The 19,416-nt window shown below is 40.2% G+C and overlaps 1 protein-coding gene across 1 annotated transcript in view; it reads right to left on the bottom strand.

Moving 5' to 3' along the window:
• Positions 1-861: 861 nt before the first annotated feature.
• The window catches only part of NFE2L3 (nuclear factor, erythroid 2 like 3), a gene marked incomplete at its 5' end in the record, with an annotated part of 31,504 nt that continues 12,949 nt past the window's right edge, over positions 862-19,416 (bottom strand). Inside the window, 3 exons of the mRNA XM_011361725.2 lie at positions 862-3,336; positions 4,071-4,154; positions 10,026-10,193. Of these exons, the coding sequence (XP_011360027.1) occupies positions 2,086-3,336; positions 4,071-4,154; positions 10,026-10,193 (1,503 nt within the window). The remainder of the gene's footprint in view (positions 3,337-4,070; positions 4,155-10,025; positions 10,194-19,416) is intronic.

Here is a 19,416-nt window from a genome sequence, read left to right as displayed (position 1 = left end):
TACAGCACGTGGTCTTAGGTGGTCTCCCACCCAAGTGCTGACCAGGCCCAGACCTGCTTAGCTTCTGGGATCAGATGGGATCGGGCTTGTTCAGGGTGGCATGGCTGTAGGTTCTATGTTCAGATTAATTGAAGTCTGGTTTAACTATTAAGGAATGGGTCAGATAGATGAAAAGCTTGGTTCAGCAAATGGTAAAATATATATAGCTTCAATCAGAGCTTGGCCTCTGAAAATTACTAAAACCTGCAGCTGAACAGACCAGATTTCTTATCTAGATTGCAGGATAACCTGCATGTTAAGACTGAGCTAGTAAAACAGTTTAGTCAGCCTTTGTGTATCAGTTTCTTAAGAGTCCAGACTCAAACCTTGAGATTTCCATCACTAAGATTGAATTATCAGTGACAGAGTAGGCAGCTTAAATTTGACCCATTCTGAATCCAGTTTCATTTTTGTTAGGAAACTATAGGTTTGACTCATTGGTCTTTGGTTACAGTGCACCAAATACCTTCCAGGCCTAAACTGTTCATTTTTAAACTTCAGTCCCAGCTCTCCAGGTACTTCTTTCCCCTTGTCAGTTTGATGTTTGCATTTCATTGCGGTCTTTATTTTCAAGGGTTTGTGGAGCTGACAAGTAGGCAGTCAATAATTGAGCAAGGCTACTAGCAGTTTTGAATCCTACAAGTAAATCGATACTTTATGTTGTACACTTAAAGTAATTTGTGGTAAGGTGCCTCAGAGTTGTAATCTACCAAAAGTTAAGATATTCAACAGATGTAAATGATCATTGCACAAAACCGGTCAGAAGTATCTAGAAGCACTTGGTGGCAAAATTTGTAGCTTGAAAGAAATGCCAGGGCCCAATTTAAAATGGAGGAAAAGGTTTATTATAAAAATCCACTCAAAATGCTGCATTTCAGTAACCCAGGATACTTTGACTTGTGATTTCTACATTGTTAAGCAAATAATTCTTAGGGAGGAAATAACACTCAATTTGAAATTATTCATGTTAACTCATTTTCATTTCAGTGCCATTTCCAGGATTTTTAAAGTTCATTTTCAAATCCACTTGTTTCTTACCATACAGTTTCATATGATTTCAGGATTTCCGGTTCTTTGGTTATAGAGTCTATGCTTATCTATTGAAATTACTGTTGGTTTGTGTTCTTGTACGGCTTGTAATGTTTTCACATTAAGCTGCATGAGGGTTTTTGGTGAGACGAGAGTTACGGATGTGAGGCCATCCTTACAGGCTGGCTTTACGTGGCCATGAGTTCTATTTCCCTGTGCACAGGTAGCTCTTCTCCAAAACCTGTGATTATAGGTCTTTGTTCTCAGCCATTAAAGCCTAATACACTCTTAATATTTTAAAGCTTCATTCTTTTCTTGTTTTTGGCACCTTAGTTTAGAGCTCGGCCATTTAGTGTATTTCATATAGTATTCAGTTGAATCCAAAGGGGGATTTTCCTTACCAGTCTAACATGCTGTGTTGACTCCAATTCGGTTTGATCGAACATGCTATCAGCTGTATTCCTGAATGGTATTTTGGAGGGAAAATATCCAAGGTAGATTATTTTAACTTATAAGTTCAAATATAAAATTTATTTTCACAGAAGCTATAACTTAAGTATTCATAAAAATTAAAATAGCTTTTAAAAATTCACTATATGTATACTCAGTGCTAACAAACTAAATGAGATTAAGGCTACTTTAGATTGAAATACACATTTTAACATAATTACATCCGTCATTTGCTCTTGAAGTAACCATCTTATAAAAAAAAATGGCAACCACAGTGGATAGTTAGACCAAGTTTTTCATGTCATCCTAGTCTTTATACATATTTATGACTTGTGCATATAATGCAAGATTTAATAAAAAGTGGCTTTCCCCAAATTTTCCACAAGTCTGATCTTGAAGTCTAAAACTTCTGTTCATATAAGCTTCAAAATATAGCCTTGACTTAACAGTGATTCAAGTAGTAGTACTTAAAAGGTACATATAATACTTAGGAGCTAACGGTGAAGCAGTTTCATTGGTCTGTGATCCATCTGAACGTGACTATATACATATTAATGGGCCCCATCTTCAATTTCTTCTCTCCCTTTTTCCTTTTTGGTTTTCCTTTTTGTGGCCTGAGGTCACCAGTTCCTTGGGTATAATCAAAACACTTCCGTCATGGTTGCATTGAACAGCATATTGGTTTGGGTTGACTGGCCTACCTTCTTCATCTCTCAATCTACTAAAAATGTCATGATAAAGGTAATGCAGTTTCTGTTTCATTATGTTAATAGCTTTGTTACACTGGACTCGCTCTCTCTTGAGGGTTTCTTTCTTTGCTTTTAAGTTACATACATCATCTTCTAGGTTTAAAATTATGTCTAGTTTCCGCTTACGACAGTTCTGAGCAGCAACTTTATTCTTCCCTCTTCGTCTAATATCACGGATGAGTGACACTTGTAAGTCTGTCAGGTAGTACTTGCTTAGCATGCTATTGAAAGAATCAACAGGCATGCGGACAATTTCATCTACAGTAAAAGGGATGTGCAGAGCTTTAGCACGGCGTTCATCACGGCTTAAGTTTCTGTCTGTCTCATTGAAGTACCTATTCCTTATTTTCTGTGACTTCCCAGGCCATGAAAAAGATTCAGAAGTGGATTCTAGTGCACCTGGCTGTAAGTGGTAAGTGTGGTTATGGAGTATATGTTGAAATGCAAGGTCTCCATGAAAACCAGAGTCACTCCTGTGATCCACATGACAAAGCTTACTGGGCTCTGGGTAGTAGCCTCCTACAGCCCCCTCTAAGGCATGATGGGAAAGAGATTCAAGGTCATTGCTAGAACCAATAGCACCTTCACACACAGAGGAATTAGACTTGGTGACAGAGGTGCTATTCTGGCTTGAATTTAAGGAAAGCCCAGAATCAGAATCTGATTCTTCAAAAAGGTGAGAAAGTTCCATTGGATCAAAACCTTCAGTGGCCAAAGACATTAAGTTTATCTCATCAAATATGTTTATATCAAGGCCATATAGAAGGTCTTGGCTTGTTAGATTCCTCATCTGATGGTCAACAACTGGAAGAAATCCTGTCAGATTAGTTCCAGGAAGGGTCTGTTCAGGATTGGTATGAGAATTAAACTGCAGAAATGGTTCCTGTGGCTGTGAAGTCCTTGCTACTGGATCTCTTCTAAGTGTATTGTCAGGACACAGCAACATGGCCTCATGGAGATTCACATCATGACTTATAGCCTGGCTAAAATTTACGTTATAATGTGCTGAAGAATTCATGCCCTCATTTATACTTCCCGGAAGAGGAGGAATATCTCCCAGTGAGATGCCCTGAGAAAGAAAGAGAAAACATTTTAATACACATAACCCAGTTTCAATAGCAATTCTAGTACCTTTTCTTTCCTCACTTTTGTCAAGTCCTCCAGAAACAGGGATATGCCTTTGGCTATGAATAGCTTTCCCTAATAAATACAAGCAACGCGACGTGGTGGTGGAAGGAAGCCAAATCAGAATGTGCTCTTGGGGTAAATTTTCCAACACGGCAATTTAGGAAACTTGATTATATTACTAAAAAAGGCTGGTCTTGTTATTAGATCATTCTACCGTTAACTATATTTTACTACTTTATAAGATGCAACTCACTCTAGCTGTTGACAATCCAAATCCATATTGTGGAGGACCATGGATAATAACAGCTGTAGTGAAGTAGTGTATGTGTGTGTGTGAGATCTTTTTAAGTAAATCAAGCCAAATAGTATAATGAAGACAAGACACAAATGCTGCCAAAAATGCTATGCCCTAGTTCATGTTTACTGCCATTTGATTCAATATGAATTAAATTTGATTATCCCTCTGTGTTTATTAAATAGAGGAAGAGTGTACACATTTGGCTAATTCTCCAAATTTGAAGTATTCCTATAAAAAGTAATACTAAGTCTGTTTACTAATATGTGATAGCTATTACATAAGTATTTAAACTGTAATCTATGTAAAAAGGTTATATTTATTCAGAAAGGTCAGTGCAGGTATTTTCCTGCAGGAACAAAAGCCAAAGTTCCAGATACCTCTAGTGAATTTTCAGGCTGTGATGAAAGCAACTGAAGTAAGTCCTCCAGAGAGAAAGATGTGCCTGTCCCATTTAGATGTCTCTGTAGAAAAACAAAAGGTATGTCATTCATTTAAAAGACTGAAGTGGTTGCTTGGGGCTTTGTTTTATCTTGGAGGGATAACAGGGTCCCCAAGCCAGGTAAAACCCTCTCGCAATTTTTACATCCCTCTTTTAGTAGTCAATATTTTAATGCCCTTCCTTAAATAAGAACTTTCAATTCTTCCCCTATTTCTGCCTTAACCATCTGAATTTTTGGCTAGTATATCGTTAGTTCAGCCTTATTTTGCTCCTCCATAGCCAACCCTTTAAATCTGCTACAAATTTATGTAATTTTACATTCAAATATGTATTTAGATTTATTAACTTATGCTTCATCTGCCTTCAGGGATTAGTTCCATTTCCTATTGCAATAACTTATTTGATAGTTCTTTTTAGAGAGGCTCCTCAAGCAGTAAATTTTTAATTTTTAAAACCTGGAATTAGTTTGCCATCATGTGTAAATGAAAGTTTATCTGGTAAGATTATCAGGTATATGTTTTCCCTCAGTACTTCATGCTATGGCATTTTTTTCACTATTGATGTATTTGCAAGCTGTCATTTTATAGCCAATCTTTTTCTTAGGTAATTTTAAAGATTTTTCTCTTAGTCTTTGTTGTCTTGCCATTTCACTTTGATATGTCTGAGACTTTGCACTTAGCCTGCTTGGGCCTCTGTGTGTTCCTTCAATCTGAGCTGTAAGATCTTTTTAATTTTGGAAATATTTTGCCATAAACTCTTTGAATACCGCTTCTCCTTCACACTTTGTAGTCTCTCTTGGGACTATTAGAAATTAAATTTTCTCATTCTACCACTCAATTTCTTTTATAATTTAATGGTGAGCTCATCTTTGTGGAGAGCTATTAGCATATGAATCCCATATATCAAGGGGTACCAAATAACTATAAGGCAGTTTTGTGTTTTTCTTTGCAAGGGGCACTTTTTATTTCATTTTCTAAACTTTGTTTTCTTGGCTCAGCATTCCTGACGGTAATAGTAGTGTGGATTCAGAGTGTGTATTTGCCTTTGGAGCCCATTTGGGGTTCTGTTTTCTAAAGGATCGCCAGACAGCTTCCTTGTTCTGTCTCCTATCTAGTGGCTAGAATTGTCCTAGTCCCCATTTCCCAAATCAAAAGCCTTTTTAAACAGGGAACTCAGGTGTCCCATGTATGGGCCAGAGACCTCATTTCCCATCCATCCACTCCCAGTCTCAGTCATGACATCTGGCCTCCTTGGAGCCCTTCAGTTTTGGCACCTGATTACTTTAAATTGTGGGTTTGTGTCCCTCCAGGTTTCTCCTCGTTTATTATATCTGTAGCATTTCCCCTTCTTGCTTTTGAGTTCTGCTGTGTACTTAAAAATATTATCCATTATATTATATCCAGGATTACTGTTTTTGGTGTGGCATGGGGGTCATTTTTACATATGTTCACATTCCTGACTTGTGCTATGCCATCACTCCCACCTCTGACTTTTTACTTTAGGATTTTTTTTTTTTTTTTTTTTTAAATTAGGCCAGTGCTCTGTGCCCAGAATGAATGTCAAAACATGTCATAATTTAATTCCTGGAATCTATATTTTCCTTGACATGTACTACTTTAACTTTAGGATTTTTTTTTTTTTTTTTGAAGATTGACCAGCCGGACAGAGGAGCAGGTGTGTACAAATACTTGGTTTCCTTTTCTGCCAAATGCCTTGGATTGTATGAAGCTAGGTTTTCAAGATAGTTCATTGTAAATACAAAGCTTTCTGGGTCTATTTCTATGGGTACTATTGGATTATGTAAGCTAAACTGGTGGATAAGGTTTCTTGTTCTTTAACTGGCAAATTACACATTCTTAAATGGATAGCGGACTTCTTTGCCAGTTGGATTATTTGAAATGGTTTCCTTATTTCTGAGGAAATTTCAGAAGTGTTCAATTCTTTTAAAAGCCTAAAACTTGACTGTAATTGTGCGAGAATGGATGACATCTGCACAAATCTGGATTCCTGAAAAAATAATCCTTAATGGTGGATAAATAACATTATTTGCAGAAAAGCCTTACTATTAAGAATAAAGAAGAGTATGAGGATAATTCTGCTTAAAATGAATTATGGACTGACCTATCCCTCCAGGCTCTCAAAAATGTGTTTCATTAAACCTTTTGCCTGTTCCCTCTTGTTCAGTGCCTCTGGAGTGTGTGGGCTGAGGGGCTAACCCCTACCGACCCAGCCCTGTGCTTGGGTCCACTGGAGACAGGCAGGAGGTGGAGCAGCAGCAGAGTGCCTTAGGGACAGCAGCTTCTGAGTCTCTCATCAATTCCAGCTCTCACTGAGCATTTTTTTCTCCCCAGGTCCCCTTCTGTCCTGATGTTGGTAATGGCTTCATGCTATTGCTAGTCCTTGAGAGTGTCCCTTTTCCTTGGTGTTTCCTTTAAACCTACCCTCACCTGTGTTAACAAAAAAAATACCCTCATTCACTTCAGAATCTCATTGGCATGTACCATCTGAGGGCCTTAACTGTGGAAAGCATTCTGTTTGAAGTCACTGCAACAGAGTGCTGTCTACCTCACTTAAGAAATTATACAAAATAATTTTTGAGACACAGAACTCGGTTAATCCATTTCTAAATCTAATTAATTTTTTCTGTTTGCTAGGTACAGATCTTGCATGAAAATGGGCAGACAACCCAGCCATTATTACAATAAGTTCGATTTAGATTGCCATTAAGTCAGTTTCTTAATTCTCCTTCTTAAATCTTAAAATGCGAACACACAGTTCTATTTGGGGTCAAGAATTCATTGCATTTTGAACAGAGATCACTAGGAGTATCCAAAGAATATGGTGGACACAATTAACTTTATAAGACATGTTTTAAAAGATTAAACATTAATATAAACTCAACCTATCTTTAGAATAAAATCTCTTCAGACCTGCTGACCCACATACACTATTTACTCCTCATTAACAGCCAACAGTCTTAAGTCTGGGCCTGCAGTGGGGCTAGAAACAAGTCACTTGTTAAGTAGCAAATTATATCAGTTGTCCTAGTTATCATCCAAAAGAATGGAAATAAATGCCAGTAATTCACTTGATCAGACAACTCATTACTGTTTTATTTCAACAAACTAAGAACACCTAGTAAGTGACATCTCAGTAAAAGAGAAGATGACTCTATGGCCATGCCACCCTTGAACAAGCCCGAGCCCGTCTGATTTCAGAAGCTAAGCAGAGTTGGGCCTGGTTAGTACTTGGATGGGTTAGTACTAGGAAGACCAGGTGCTGTAGGCATAAAAAAAATAAAATAAGGGATTGTAAGCTAACAAGGGCCTTGCAATCTGTGAGGTCAACAACAACAACAAAAAGAGATGGATATAGTCAGAAGCTCCTATAAGAAATGTTGATTTGAAGTACACAAAAGCGTGTATAAATGCTAACTGAACAAGACAGGCCAGGAACAGAGGTACAAAATGAGCAAGCCTGGTACTTAAGGACCAAGGCACAAATGCTTGCTTTGGGCAATTAATGTGTTTCTGGAAAGTTAATCTGGATGAAAATTATATTTTCCCAACTTCATCTACCTCCTCTTCATTAGTATTTAATGAGTACCTACTAAGTATCTAGCAGCGAGTTACTTCAGATAATTCAAAGAAATAGAAAACACAGTTCCTGCTTTATTGGGAAGCCCAATGAGGGAGTAAAGGCAAAGGCTTACCCAGGAGGAAAATAAACCAATAGCATATATCTAAATATAATGAAGTGACAGGCTGTGATAAAAACATTTCTCCGAGGCACTCAGCAAAGTGGGCTGAAATGTCTTCAAAATACATGTTTTCCACTAGTACTATAAAAAGCCACTAGCATTGCTGTGACAGTGGTGTGTGTGTGGGGGTTGGGGCGGGGGCGGGGGAAGGCAGGGGAGGTAGGTAAAACCTCACCAAGGGTACACGAATTCAGAGGAAATACACGGCCTGGGGAGAACGCCAGCGGGTAAAGGCACAGGCAAGTGCAAACGCCTGCGTTTCTAAAGGAACTGCCAGGCTGCCACGGGGTTTTCACTCAAAGGTTATAAAAGGGTTGAAAAGCCTAAGAGGAGGGGGAGTGAAAACAAGGGGTTCCTTGGTGTGAGCTCCCTAACCCTCACCTGAAGATAAGCAGGTGCTATGTGTTCCTTGCAGTTTAGGGAACACAGTAAATGAGGTCCAGAGGCTGCTTGTGAAATATGAAGGGCAAGAGGCTGGGCAAGGGCTGCAGCTAGGGAAACAACCAGACTGATGAAAGAGGTCAAGGAGCTCTAGGACCAGAGGCTGGAGAGCCAGCATGTGGCTAAAGGGCCACCTGGAGAGGTAGGGTGTGGATGCCACTGAAAAAGCAGTGAGGACTCCTAAAGGCCATCTGGAGGTGGAGATGCATTTGTCCTTATCAAGAGAAGGGCAGATGAAGGGCTCCAACATATAGGGTTGGGGTGGGTCTCCAAAGAATCTATGGAATGAAAGTGTCCATCCAACAAAGAAATAGTTTTAAATATATCCTAGGGTCAGTCAAGCAACACTTCTCCTGAGCCTTTACTTCCCCGACCACATCCCAGAGAAGGCGGCCTAGTGAGCAAGGGAGGAAGAATGGGAGAAACACACACATAGGCCACACACACGTAGGAGAGGCTTTGAGGCTGCAGCAGATGAAACCAGGAGGAAAGGAGAAGCTGCATTTCAGTTCAGAGTTTTTAAAATTACACAGGATTATATTGCTGATCAATTGCTGTACTGGGATGACGACCAGAGAGATTTTTATCTGATTATCTAGAAGTCATAGGGATGGCCGTGCATCTCACTCACAGTGTAGGGAAGAGCCAGCTCTCCTAGAACAGGACAGAATGGACTAGAAGGTTGGGAATGGTGGGTCGGCAAAGAGAGCAAAGCTGGTTTCTGATTTTAGTCCGTTAATCATGTAATGTTCGATGTAATGGTCAAGGTGACAGTGATGATGGACTATCCAAGAAGGGCCAAAGCATGGTAACCTCCATCCTCCGAGGGTGTTCAAGGCACAGCCCCAAACTCCACCTGGAGCAAGCTGTGGCAGGGAGTATCATCAGGAACAAGACGTGCAAAGCTGCCCCTTCTGGGTGCACAAGCTAAGTAGTTAAAAGTCTGTGGAACCTCTATGCCAACCTTTGGAGCATTTGTTTGCCAGGCTTGTGGGCTAGGACCTCAGCAGGGCTGAGTAGAAACCAGAGTATGGCCCAAGTGAAAGAAAGAAAGAGGCACAGACTTCAGGAAGAACCCATTTCTTTAGCCTGACTCCTGGAATTCATCTTTCTACACCTCTTCTCACTGCCAAAGAATGTAGTTAAGCCACAGAGGAGCCAAGAAGGCTGTCCCACTGGGCCTGGCCTTAGTCTAGGCCAGAGGTACAAAGTGGGCTCCTGGATGCCCATTCAGCATGGCCCGCCAGGAGCCTGAGTGAAGATCTGAGCCCAAGTCCCAGCTGGTATTGAGGGGGAGAGGGTGATTCGCTTGCAGGGTCCCCTGGCTCGCTCTACCAGACCTGGCCAGCTGGCTGCCTTGCCTCTGCAGGTAGCTGGTTGAGGATTCCTGGATTCGGGATGCCGGCCATCTCTAATAAAACCTGTTGACAAGTTCCTGGAAGGGGTATAGGTATGTATACGCACTCACTCATACACTCAATATCTTGAGTTTAGTAAGAGATAACTAATTCTGTGGGCTGATTCCTTGTAAATCAAATAACCACTCCCATAACCTAGAAAAATATATATTTTCATAAATCAGATTTGCTTATTGTAGGTCACACCTGTATACAAATTTCATTCTCAACGCAACTGTCAAAGCCTTACAAAATCTACCCTAAATCCAAAATGGTAAGGCTAGGATATGCTTACCTCGTTTCTAGATTCAGTGGTCTTTTCTGCCTCCCACTCAGGTTTATCTGCTATTTTATTTTCATCTTCATTCTTCCGCTGTAGTGGGTTTTCCTTCTGGCTTGACGCTCTTTGCTCGTTTTCCTCATGCTGGGAACTGTGACCCATAGCTCTTAATATTTCATTCTCCTATAAAAGTACCCCAAAATGTACTAAGTAGAAATCCATATTTCATCAAATGTCAAACAATCTTTACAACTGCATTGTCCTTCTCAATTATGAAAATCCACAAGGTAAAAGCTAAGACTGGCATTTCATTATTTCAGTATCAAAGAAACATTTAATTCTGAAACAAAGCTCAGTTTTGAGTCTTGTCCTTAAGAAGTCACTGTGAGACAGGCTGTTCTAATCTGCATAATTTAAATCATATGCAATTATAAAGCCCTCGAGTCTAAAATATTTGCAAATTTGATTAGATTTGGAAAGCAATGTTGACAGCAGGCTGTTTCTATTTAGCTTTCTGCTGAAAATAGATCAAACAGCTAAGTCAGAAGTAAACTCTGATCAAATATACATAGAAAAACCTGGAAAGTTTTATTACAAGTATTCATTGTGGTTCCTTCTGAAAGGTGGGATGGGTGGGGGCAGGGGGTGGTTAAAAAGAGATCCTTATACATTTCTGTTTGGATATTCTGCAATAATCAGGAAAAAGTTAAATATATTTTTATATTGAGAAAATAAAGATAACAAAGCTTACACTAATACCTCCGTAGATATTTTCAACAATGCTTATTTACTGAGTGCTTCCACCTCTTAATTTATTTTAACTGAGGAGATATAATTAAAAGGCTAGAGAATTCTTCTAGTTAACCATTCAAATAGTTACCACTTAGCATATATTGCATAAATTGATACTTTCAATTATTATACTAAAAGCTCTCTGTATAATTCTTTCCCCTCTAATGTAATACCAAGGCTTCTCAAACCATTCTAATGTCTCTCCTCCAATAACATAGCACACTGAACTAACTCAAAGGACAAGACAGCACCACTGTCCCCTCCACTCTAATCTGCAGAAATGTTCATCTTAAAAACAGAAAAAACAAACACATGAAGGGCCAAAGAAATGGAAATCCACAGATGCCAGCATAAGGAGAGAAATGCATGCAAGAGCAGAAAAAGGAAGCTGACGTGCTGGTGGCCCACTTCGTTTTTACCTGCTTCTCTGTTCACTGTACCTGACATACTCGGCCTTCCTCTCCACACTGGATGTGGCCTCGTTCCTACTTCTGTCCGCTCGTGCACCTGATAAGGAGCGCGTGTGCTTATGAACATTGCTCCTGCTCCTCTATGCTCTTTTCTGCCCCAAGAATCGTTTCCTGTCTATTGGATAATTGCCACCAGCCTATTAACATACAATCACACCTTCCATCTTTACGATCCCCTCCCTTGACCTAACATTACTCTTTGGATTCCATCCCATTTTTCTGCTCTCTGTCAGAGAGAAATCCTCCAGCATCCCCTGGACTTAGTGCATACTCTCTGGAATCTGTTCCAGTGAGGATTCAGTCTCCGCTGCTCCACTGAAACAGCTCATCAGGGCCTCCCCAGTCAGGCCAGTTCTCCATCCTCACCTTACTTGGCCCACCAGCAATATTCACTTAGTTACTCCTTCCTGGAAACATGTTCTTCACCTGGCATCCAAGTACCTTCTCTATTTATTCTCCTACCTCACTGACTACTTCTCCTTGCTGGTGCTTCATCTTTATCATCTCTAAACCTGGCACTGACCCATGCTCAGCCTCAGGCGCACCAAGCATTGTCCCACCTTCCAGCAGTGAGAAGGCTCTGGCTTTCCCCCCTCTCCCCCGTGGTTTCCCGTTGGGTCCCTATTTAAATATTACCATCTCACTTTTCTTTCTAAGCACTCTCTATGTAAAAAAAGAGGCTTCTCCCATCAATATCTATCTCCCTGATCTTGCTTATTTTTTTTTTTCTGTAGCATTTAGTACCAGCTGGTATATTACCATATTTATTTATTTGGTGACTACCTGTCTTACTGGAATGCTAGCCCTGAGGGCGGGGACTCTGCCTGGTTCCTGCTGTATGACACATAGGAGACCCTTAACAGGTGTTTGTTGACTAGATAAACTCCTAGACACAATATCCTAAGACTTTGGTAGGGACAGGCTTCTGATGAGTCAGATGCCTCTGTCTTGCTCTTTCCTGCAATGACAATGCTGATTCCTGTCTAAATCTGAGGAAAGAGGGAAAAGGGTATCACTCTTTTAACCTCCATGTTTTGCCAAGGCAAAGTTTCTTTTGTTAAGCCTGAAGATAATCAAATTCAAAATTCTGTGTTCCTGAGACAGGTGGCTTTGTTTATGAATTTGCTGGTGGTGGGCATAGGAGCTAATATCTAAATCACATGAGCTACTCAGGAACCACGAAGCAAGGTACCCTTAGTTAATGTGTAATATGTGAGCTGCTACAACGCACACGGACACACACATGAACATGAAATCATGAGAACATGTCATCTGTAAAGTTACAAATATAGGACTAGATCAAGCCCATAAGGAAACCAATTAAATAAACTTTAGTCTGGGGGAACTTTTTTCTGGAGAAAACCTTTTAAGAGTGTATGAGAGTTTGGTAAGATGGGCTGCCTAAAATCTTGGGAAGAGAATAACTGAAGGTAGAGAAATTCTGTATGACTACAACTCATACTGTAAGAATGAAAAATTAGGTTAAAAAGCCTATCATATAATAATGGATCATAACTCATTAAATGAGTTAAAAGAATCAATGAATCCATTTGATATAAACAAATGAGTAAATGAGGGAAAAAGGAAATCTCTTCCATACCAGAGAATGCGACTAATAAATATAGAAGGATGATGGAGTTAGAAAATCATCATCAATGGATGCTAAAACTAGAGAGTAAAAATTTGATGAGAAACAAGATATTTAGTCTCAAAGTATCACTCCACAGATTGCTTTTTAATTACAAAGAGAAAAATAATAACACTATACGAGAAAGCTGGCAAACACCATCTAAATCAAGTGGTCAAATCTATCACAATATGGAGATAAATCAACATTATGTGCCTGGTGTGATACGGAGAAGGACCATGTTACAGAAATGTTACCACTTCTGTGGCATTTCTGCCCAAAATTCATAATCTCAATGTCATTATGAAGAAACATCAGACAAATAAAAATTGGGGCCATTTTACAAACTAATGGATACTCTTATAAAATTTAAAAGTCAAGATATACCAAGACTGAAGAAAATTTTCCAGATTAAAGGTGACTAAGAGACTTGACAACTAAATACAATGGGTGATCCTGGGTTCGATGCTGACCCAGAAGAAAAAGTATTACATATGATATTATAGTTAGGCAATAGATAAAATTTGAATATGGACAGATTAGATAATAGTCTTAGAGTCATTGTTAAATTTCCTGATTTTGATAATTATAGAGAAAATCATTGTCCTTAGGAAATATAAACTTATGTATTTAGGCACCAAGGGACACAGTGGCTTCAATTCACTCTTAAATGTTTCAGAACAAAAAGTATGTACACACAGAGATAGACACAATTAGAAAAATAGATAAGCCAAATGGGGCAAAATGTTAAGAACAGGTAAATTTGAATAAAAGACATACTATTATTGAAAGTTTTTTTTTTTTAATCAAAAAATTATCCTTAAAATCCCTGCATAGCAAAATCAATTTGGCTGAGGCAACAGCAAAGGGCTGAGGCAACAGCAAGAACTATTCTTCCATTAAAATTTCTGTTCATCTATATTCCTTCCCACAAAGTACATAGACACATCAACTGCTTTAATAAGTATTTTCACCTTTCTTTCCAACATTTTAGTTACTTTTCAGGAACAGTGGACTTGAGAAAAGCAGCTCTGAAAACCAAGCAGAAGTTACCCTTTCTGTAAGAGACATCTATCTACCTGCATAAGGGAAAATCTCCACTTGCAAGGGCATCTCCCTGGCTGTACCAGGAAGCGGGGGACGACGCCTCGTGTTCACTGTGCCTTTCCTGGTAACATCCCAAACCCGACCCTCCCTCCTGCCACCCCATCTTCTTTTGTCTTCAGTTGAGGATGGTATTTAAGGTGAAGACTTCAGCCTTTTCTGAGGGAGCTGCAAACCAGGACCTTTGTACACAGGAGGTATACATGTAATTAATTTTTTTCTCCTGTTAATCTGTCTTATATCAATTTAATTACCAGGCCATAGAACCTAGAAGGTTAGAAATAAAATTGTTTCCTTGCCAACAGTGTCCTGTAATTTAACTCAATTCTGACATTATCTACCTGGAGGTAGTATCAGATCCCACAGGTTAAGGACTCAGTCTCACAAGACTGCCTCATCACCCTCTTCGGATGCCAACTGCAAGCCCAGGTTGTCACCTGTGCTTCTGACTGACTATAAATCGGAGGTCACAACCCCTCATTGGGTTCAACTGACTTACTAGAGCAGCTCGCAGATCTAAGGGAAACATGTTACTTACTAGATCACCGTTTTATTATAAAAGGACAAAACGCAGGAGCAACCAGGAGCACAGAGCAAGGTATCTGGGAAAGGGCACGGGGCATCCGTGGCCTCTCCAGGTGTCCACTCTTGCAGCACCTCCACGTGTTCACCAACCCGGAAGCTCTCCAACCCTGTCCTTTTTGATAGCTAATCAATCAGGCCTATCGATACACAAGCATGACCGATTAAATCATTGACCTTTGTGACTGAACTCAATCTCCACTTGTCCAGGTTTGGAGCTGAAAGTTCCAACCTTCTAATCACACAGTCAGTTCCCGTGGCAACCAGCCCCTATCTTTAGGGGGTTTCCAAAAGTCACCTCATTAACATAAATCAGGTGTGTTTGAAAGGAGGGCTTGTCATGAATAACAAAACACTTGTACTTTTGTGGCTCTGGAGCTATTACATAACTGAGGACAAAAGACTAAATATTATATTTAAAATAAAAATTAAAAAAAATAATAATAAAAAAGATGCTCCCATTGCTCTTCGCATTTAGGAAATCCCAAGGGCTTGGAGAGCTCTGGGCCTGAAAGGGGGATGGAGACCAAATACATATTTAAATCACATCCTCACACCTGACATTATCTTGCTCATGAATTTAATGGGATGCTTTGAATGTTTCACCAGTTAAGAATGACATGTGGACTTTTATTTCAGATTCAAGTCAATCATTTTTTTAGTCATTCATTCAGTCAATATATACTGAGTGCCAAATACCACACTAGATGCTAGGGATTCAACAGTGAAAAAATACATTCAGACTGCCCCCTCAGAGCTTACATTCTAAAGGAAGAGGGAGCCAAAAATACAAATGAACTAACAAAATAACTCCCAAGTTGTATGGCAAGTGAATGAAGAGGGGACCTACTTTAGAAAGAGTGGTTAGGGAAGGAAGGCCTCTCAGGGTGGGTGATCTCTTAGTTGAGATCTAAAGAAGTAGAGCTGTGTGGAAAAACAGGAATGCATTCAAGGCACAGATAATATTCAGACTGTACTTATCTGCCTGTTACTATAACATATTTAATTACCTTCTTAATGATGGATATTTAGTTGTTTCCAATCTTAAACAATATCTAAAACATTCTCATAGTACTTATTTGCACATATGTGCAAGCAGGACAAGTTTCTAGAATTTGTGCTGAGTCAACAGATACGTACATTTTTTTATTGGATGGATTCTCCCCACTAGCCCTTAAAAGATGTGTGTGGTAATTTAAATTCCTACTACCAATGGATACAAGTGTAAATCTGTAGATGGAAACTGGTTTCTCATTGTAATTTTAATTTATATTTCTCTTATTTACATGTGAACATCTTTCACAAGTTTAAAAGGCATTTGTATTTCCTTTCCTATGAACTGTCTGAGGACTTTGCCCATTTTTCTATTGGGATGTCAGTCCTCTTCTTATGGTTCAGTGGTGGCATCAGATCACTTTGACTCACCCCCTCCCATCCGGTCTCTGCAGCAAGGCAAGACAGGAAGTGGGGAGGCCAGTTACAAGGAGACAGTAACTTAAGTGAGAGATGATCGTCTGGAAAAAGGGGCTGGTAACGGACTGAGAAGTGGAAGAATCCATGGTGTATACTGTGGGACTGGAAATGGGAGAAAAACAAAAGGGAAGCATTAAGAATGACTTCCAGATTTCTGGCTTGAATAACCTGGTGGATAGTTATCACAGAACAGCTTCAGAGGGAAGCAGAGTTCTTTCATTCTGGATATGTTAAATTTGAGATCGGCAAAGCCAAAGAGAAATATCTATTATTACACTGGTGAGATGAGAATCTGGAATTTAGAGCAAAGGTGTGAACTGGAGGTACACAGTGGGAACACATCAGCATAAACAAATAAAAACAAACAAACAAAACACAGGAACTAATGAGATTCTGGCAATAGAGTACAAAGCGGGAAGGCGCTGAATACCAGTCCTGCAACATTTACTCAGAGGTCAGGCAGAGAAGCCAGCAAAGAGATGGGAAGACAGGAAGTAGGCATGGGGCTAAGGGGCGAGGTAGAGGACAGCTATATCTAGGAATCCAAGTGTTTCGAGAATAATGGAGTAGCTGGTTGTGTTGAATGCTGTTTGGAGATTGATGAGTAAGCACAGAAAAGTATCCACTGGATTTGGCAGTTAAGAAAGCTGTTGGTGTGGAAGAGTAAACGAGAGGTGACAAATTGGAAACAGTGTGCAGATGATCTGTTCAAGAATTCTGGCTGTGGAGTGGAGAAATGGGTCAGAGCAGTGTTTTCTTTGTTTTGAAGATGAGAGACACTAGTGTATGTTTGTAAGGGAATGATTTAGGAGAAAGGATCATTGCAAAGCAAGTTCTGCCAGAAGGCAACAGAGGATGGACTCTGAAGCACCAGCGGCAGGATTGATTCCAAACGAAAACTTGGTTTCAAGATAAGGAGTAGAAAGTGGATTGCCAGAATATATTTGAGGATCTGGTAATAAGAAGAGATCCATCTATTCTTATTTTTGAAGGATATTTTTAAAAAGCAGAAATAGGTTTTGAACATTAAAGTGATTTTAAAATATGTCCGCAAATTATTTGACACTCTTTTTTTCAAGAGTCAAAGATTAATCCCCCATCCTTGAGTGGGAGCTGGACTTAGTGAATTGTTTCTAACAAAATGAATAAGATAGAAGCGATGATGTAGCGCTGTGGCTTCCTGTCTGCACTCTCTCTGATCACCTGTTCTGGAGAAGGCCGGTGCTCACAGCGTAAGGACAGCCAGCTTTCCACGGAGAGGCCTACTTGGCAAAGACCTGAGGCCTCCTGCCAACAGCTATGTGAGTGATTCATCTTGGAAGTGGATCCTCCAGCCCTAATCAATTCTTCAGATAAATGTAACCCAACCAACATCTCGATTACAACCTATGAGACCCCGAGCGAGAACCACCCAGCTAAGCTGTTGCAGAATTTCTGACCCACAGATACTGCAGGATAATAAATGCTGGTTGTACTAAGCCATTACATTTTGGGACAATTTGTTTTGCAGCAACGATAACTAATGTAAACATGAAAAAAGTGCTTTTTATGTCTATATTTTCTGTATGCCCTGCTAATATTTTACTTAATATTTTGCATGAATATGCATAAGAGTGATTCCTGGATTTCTTTGATGTGTTTTTGAGATATCTTGGTATCAGTGACATGCCAGTTTTGAAAAATAATTAGGAAACTTTATGTAACAGAATTCCTCATTGGAAAGTTTGAAAGAATTCTCCTTGAATTCTGCCTGCACCGGGATTTTTTCTTTTAAGAAACTATGCTGACAATGTTTTCAATTTCTTTGGTGGCGTTTGCCAAACATTGTCATCGGTGCTTTCTGAGCATACCCATTTCTTCCCACCCCACCTACTATGGGATTGTTTCTCAATATTTTGCTAATTAGAAGCTACAAATGCAGCTCATTAGTGGCTACACTCTTGGAGATACCAATGTACATATGAAAAGAGAGGTGACTATGACAGTAGGGGCGGGGCTCCAGGTGGAAGTGGGGGACAGATTCTAAATGTCAGAGAACGCCTGAGTCCTCCCGGAGACGGAGGCATGAAGTCGGAAGAGGCCAGGGAGAAAAGTCATGGTGGGAGTAGGAATTTGAGCTTTGATGCCTGTAGGTACTGCCTCTTCCTCTCTGGCCACACAGAGGCAGGAGGGGCAGAAGGTGAGACCTGAGACAAGTCGTTCCAGTGCTGAAGACCCGGGCTCCTGAGATGGCCCATTCAGTTTTGACACTCCAGAGGTCTATGAATAAGTAGCTATGTCATTTATCACCCAAACCAGTCCATTTTTGTGAGGGTAAGGTGGTGTTATTAACAATTAAAATGGACAACAGGCATGCGCCCAGACCGCCCCAAATGCTCACCCTATCGATGAGGCCACAGAGGAAAAAAGGCGACTGCATAACAATCAAAAATATTGATGGCAGACTAAAAAGTGTTGACTGAATTCCAGACCTGCAGAAGAGATAACTCACACTTGTACAGCCTTATGTATTCAATAAATATCTTCTTAGCCAGTCCTTCACTTAGTCATTCAACAATCATTTATTATAAGCCTATTATAAAGCGAATAGAAACATATGTCATAAGAACTGATGAGTGAGAACACTTTCCTCTAGGTTAGTGTGCAGCTTTTAAACTCCCCTCGAAGGACTTGTGGCAGCTGCTGGTGACCTGTGGGCACATGGCCTCCCCACTGTGCCTTCACAGAATGCCTCAACTGCTAAGAGCTACTTCACCTACGGTCACACCCTTCCCTGGGCACCCACAACTAGGCAGGGAAAGTATAAAGGCCTGACCATTGCAGCTCACTGTGGGACAGTTGTGAAATAGTATGCCACTTTAGCCTTAGAGTTCCTGGTTTTGTGAGCCTGCGTTGCAGCTTGACTTCTCCTTCTGTCCAGTCCTGCTTTCTCGTCCTCCCTTCCACAGCTGTGGCTGCCAAGGAAGGGTGCTCCCTAGTAAACATCCTGCAGCTACGCTTGATCTCAGAGCCCTCTTCCCAGAGAACCCGATTTGTGAGTTAACAATTCTATCCGGGTGGGGAGAGACGAGACACCAGAATCTCAAGGGAGAGAGGGGTGGAGGACTCAATATTATAATACTTCCATTTAGAAAGTGAAAAAGGCCTATCACACTTGTAATATAATTTGCACAGTCTACAAGCCCCCAGAAAAGCCTCGTGGTGAGGAAGGCTCAGGTCCAAAACCTGTGGAGTAACAAGGCCATCACGCTCCTGCCAGCTGTGTGACCTTGGGCCGCTTTGACCCTCAGTTTCCTCGGTCTGTGAAAAGATACTTTCTAATTCACATTTTAAAGAAGTTAGCTGAGAAAAAGCATTT

This window comes from Pteropus vampyrus, unplaced genomic scaffold (genome assembly GCF_000151845.1).
Source record: "Pteropus vampyrus isolate Shadow unplaced genomic scaffold, Pvam_2.0 Scaffold69, whole genome shotgun sequence".
NCBI lineage: Eukaryota > Metazoa > Chordata > Mammalia > Chiroptera > Pteropodidae > Pteropus > Pteropus vampyrus.
Note: the sequence above shows the minus strand (reverse complement) of the source record. Positions and strands in the feature narration are given on the sequence as shown.